We start from the raw sequence: 4,860 nt of genomic DNA, 5'->3' as shown, positions 1-4,860 counted from the left end.
TTAAATCCGTTCAAAAGAGTATTCCAGCACCGAGGTCTCCTCTTGCTGAAAATGAGTTAAAACTGAGTTCTGACCTTCATCTGAAGCAATACAAAAAACTGGAGAGTTCGAGCTGCGACGGGAAAAGCAACAAGAATATTTCAGGAATACTTTTAGTGTCCATTTCAGACCTAGTCCGGTGTGTGGAGACGGTTTTTATATGCGTAAAGTTATGCAACACTATGAGACCCCTGATGCCATTGGGTGTTGCTTGTGACCAAGTATATTGGGCATAATGAGAGTGGAGAGGAGGATGGGGGTTCTAGAAGCACCTCCCCTAGAAATGCAGCAAATCTTCACCCTGGATTTTTTTTTCCCGTGCTGATGCGCGCATTGGGAGCCGGAGAGCATTGGCAGTCTGACGGTGACACGTGCCTCTCTCTCAACACCCCCGAGCTCCCGTGTACCGCATTGGCATCAGTGACGGCCACTGAAACACAGGACTCGAAGATACAGAGAACGGAAAACCCCGCGCGCAAAACCACGAACATTCTCCTTTTTACGCACTGGAAATTACGCACTCGCGTTTGGGAAGCGCGCGTAAGAGTTCGGCCAGAAAAAAAAGAGAGAGAGAGAGAGAGAGGAGAAGGTGTGCAGGATGCATCATTTACGTCTGAAAGTGACATGAAACACGGAATTAGCAAAAACACCAGGCGTGATTTCAGTCAGAACTGGAGATAACGAATACGCGTCACTCCAAGAGTCCGTGCTCTTCTCGCTCCGTGGATGCGCAGACAAAGAACTCCGGTCGCACACTTAACTCGATATATCTAGAGTAAAGAGAAGAAGAAGAAAAAGAGTATTTTAACATCAGTCTCATTTAAGAGAGCAATCATGGCCACGTTAATTAGAAGCAAGATCTCTAATAAGCTCTCCAACGCGGCCACCACGGTCACCAATAAGTCTCAGGCGAAGGTGAGTGGGATGTTCGCCAAATTGGGTTTCCAGGCCGCCACCGATGAAGAGGGTTTGGGATTCGCGGCATGCGATGATCTGGACTATGATCACAGGCAGGGGCTTCAAATGGACATCCTTAAAAACGATGAGATTGGCGGTGGGGAGATCGCGGGCGAGGGAACGCTTGACGGGGACAGTCATTACCAGAGGGACGGAACGGGTCCAACGCCCTCGGCGTCCAAAGACGGAGGACTCTGCTCGGAACTAGCCGGCCTGGACAAGCCCAAAATCACTGCTTGGGAAGCGGGGTGGAACGTGACCAACGCGATCCAGGTAAGGACGCATTACGATGCATATCAAAATTGGCATTTCAAAGTTTTCCTATCAATCAAAATGGAAATTTTAATGTTGCAAAATATTTATGCAAAAATGATTAGTCGCTTCTGAGGCAATGACGTAGGTTTTTCTTGAGCTGATGTCGTGACATTGGTATCTGGCTTTATTAAACAGCATTCAGCTCGACTTGCATTTCTATACTGGGCTTTTGTGCGCGCAGATGGAGATTAGTGGGGTTTGCATGACTTATTCTGTTTTTTATGTTTTTATTTTATGACGTGCGTAAAATGGAGAGCATGCATCTTAAAAATATATGCATATTCAAAATGATTTATTACACACGACGATGGTTAAAATAACTTAAAATGCGTTTGAAAACCTCAAAAAAAATGAAAACCGCACACATTTAATCATGCGCAGTTATATCAAAACTGGCATGCGTGACGTGACTCCCTGCCTATTTGATTCATCCTGATGACGACACAATGAGGTGAGCGTGACTTTGCTCACAGCAAATGGAAATGTCAGGACTGAATTCATCTGCATTCCCGATGCTCATTCCCAACACCTGCAGTGAATCGGGAAGCTGATGATGGCGCATTCCCTCAACCTGCAAAATCCTTGACTTTAACTCAAGGATATAAAGAACATCGCGCGCTGAAGACACTGAGGCCAGTTTCACGCATCTCATAGGCTGTTGTACTGTGAATAGAATCGAATAGAATAGGGATGCACCAATTTAAAAAATTTGGCCGATACCGATAATTCTTTATATTTGAAAGCCCATAACCGATATATCGGTGGATAAAATTTTTATATAATTTTTGAGAGCCTGATTACAAAAACAAAAGTCTCACCATTAAAAGCCATGACCCAAACACACAATTATAACGTTCTCATTCATAATTTTATGTGCCTATATGACAGACTTGCTTTGCACTTCACTGTATTTTCCTTTTTTGAAGTGATTCCAATCATATTTCAAGCAATTTAAAGCCATCATGTTGAACTGAAGTGTCTCAGCTGAAGGAAATAATCCATTATTTATCGACTTTAATAAATCAGCCAAATTTTCTAATTAGGCCGATAATGATAACATTAAAACTGAACATATATCGGCCGATACCGATATGGTGGATATATCGTGTATCAAAGCTTATTGTGAATATTGGAGCTACAGATAATGAAGTTTTGTTCATTCATCAACTGAAAACAGCATCTAAATGATCCATTCTTGGGATTTACAATAAAGAACGTCACGCACCAAAAACACTACGGCCAATATGGGTATGATTTTACGCATCACATGTTGTATAGAGTCGAATAGAGTAGAGGCAGGGTGAATATTACACTGTGGATGATGTGAATATAAAACCCTTGCTATGTTTATTTCCTCAGGGCATGTTTGTTCTTGGGTTACCCTACGCCATTCTCCACGGCGGATATCTCGGACTCTTCCTCATTATATTCGCCGCGGTCGTGTGTTGCTACACGGGGAAAATCCTCATCTCTTGCCTGTACGAAGAAAACGAAGACGGCCAGTTGGTACGAGTGAGAGACTCGTATGTGGATATTGCCAACGCTTGCTGCGCGCCACGCTTCCCCTCACTAGGAGGCCACATCGTCAACGTAGCCCAAATCATCGAGCTCGTGATGACCTGCATTTTGTACGTGGTCGTGAGCGGAAACCTGATGTACAACAGCTTTCCCACGCTTCCCGTTTCCCAGAGGTCCTGGGCGATAATCGCGACCGCCGCTCTTCTGCCTTGCGCTTTCCTCAAGAACCTCAAAGCCGTGTCTAAATTCAGCTTGCTCTGCACCATCGCGCACTTTATCATCAACGTGCTAGTCATCGCGTACTGTCTGTCGAGGGCGCGAGACTGGGCCTGGGACAAGGTCAAGTTTTACATCGACGTCAAGAAGTTCCCAATCTCGATTGGCATCATCGTGTTCAGCTACACCTCGCAGATCTTCCTTCCATCGCTTGAGGGGAACATGCAAAAGCCTAGCGAGTTTCACTGCATGATGAACTGGACTCATATCGCCGCCTGTATCCTGAAAGGCTTATTCGCGCTAGTGGCTTATCTGACGTGGGCTGACGAGACTAAAGAAGTGATCACGGATAACCTCCCGTCGGGAATCAGAGCCGTCGTCAACCTCTTCTTAGTCTCAAAGGCGCTGCTATCGTATCCGTTGCCATTCTTCGCCGCCGTCGAGGTCTTAGAAAAGTCTTTCTTCCAAGATGGAGGGCGTGCGTTTTTCCCGGACTGCTACGGAGGCGACGGGAAGCTCAAATCGTGGGGGCTTTCGCTACGCTGCGCGCTAGTCGTGTTCACTATGCTAATGGCTATTTACGTGCCACACTTCGCGCTCCTCATGGGTCTGACGGGCAGTTTGACGGGCGCGGGTTTGTGTTTTCTCCTCCCGAGTCTTTTCCACCTCAAGCTGTTGTGGAGAAAGCTCTTGTGGCATCAGGTGTTCTTCGACGTCGCCATATTTGTAATCGGGGGAATATGTAGTATTTCTGGGTTCATTCACTCCATCGAGGGTCTCGTCGAGGCGTACAAATACAACTTGGTGGATTAGTTTCGGAAAATGGTAGTTTGGTGATTAAGTGTTACAACGCATCCCACATATTGATAACCAAACCAATAATCCCCCCCCCCCCCAAAAAAAAGGAAAATAAAACCCATTTGACCCAGGTTCATTCATTCAAGTGTCTGCAAATCTGACCTTGACATACAATAAGCCCCCAATGCGGTCAAATCGATTAATCGCGATTAATTGCATCTAACATCAATTAGTGCTGGGTAACGATTAATCGCATCCAAAGTAAGTGTTTACATAATATGTGTGTTTACTGTGTATAATTATTTTGTATATATCAATACACACATATGCATGTATATATTTAAGAAATATTTGCATGTATTTATATGTATATATAATTTATATTATATTTACATATAAATATTTTATATATAAACAACATTTTTCTTAAATATATATACATGCATATGTGTGTATTGATATATACAAAATAGTTATACACACACATATTATGTAAACAAAAACGTTTATTTTGAATGGGATTAATCGTGATTAATCGTTGCCTGGCACTAATATAAATAAATGCACACACACATATATATATATATTGTAGAAACACAAACTTTTATGCTAGATGCCATTAATTGATTTGTAAGCACTGGGGAAAAAAACACACATTTAACCCAGGTTGATTCACTCAAGTGTCTGCAAATCTGACCTTGACATACAATAAATCAATCAGTTCAATGCCTTGGACAACAACGCGCGTTACAAATAGACACCAGAGCAAAACATTTATTTTTGTTGTTGAGTGAGTTAATGGTTTACATGAGCATTTATTTCAGATTGGATTTGGCCCGATCCACACAGGAATCCAAATCTAAATCATTTTACATAAGCATAAAAACACGCGTGGATCTGAGAGTGCAAGAAAGCAATGATCTGCAATACACGGTGAAGAAAAACTAATACAGATTAATTACAGGGGACCAACGTCATGGCAATAAAACACAATGAGTATGTAGAGTCACCTTAATG

The 4,860-nt window shown here is 43.1% G+C and overlaps 1 protein-coding gene across 1 annotated transcript; it reads left to right on the top strand.

Moving 5' to 3' along the window:
* Positions 1-374: 374 nt before the first annotated feature.
* Positions 375-3,990, top strand: slc32a1 (solute carrier family 32 member 1). The gene is made up of 2 exons (XM_084129777.1): positions 375-1,269; positions 2,671-3,990. The coding sequence occupies exons 1-2, from the start codon at positions 874-876 to the stop codon at positions 3,856-3,858; spliced, it is 1,584 nt and encodes a 527-aa protein (XP_083985903.1). The 5' UTR covers positions 375-873; the 3' UTR covers positions 3,859-3,990.
* Positions 3,991-4,860: the final 870 nt, after the last annotated feature.

Source organism: Abramis brama, assembly GCF_963993115.1.
Source record: "Abramis brama genome assembly, chromosome: 11".
NCBI classification, from domain to species: domain Eukaryota; kingdom Metazoa; phylum Chordata; class Actinopteri; order Cypriniformes; family Leuciscidae; genus Abramis; species Abramis brama.
This window is presented reverse-complemented; position numbering and strand designations above follow the sequence as displayed.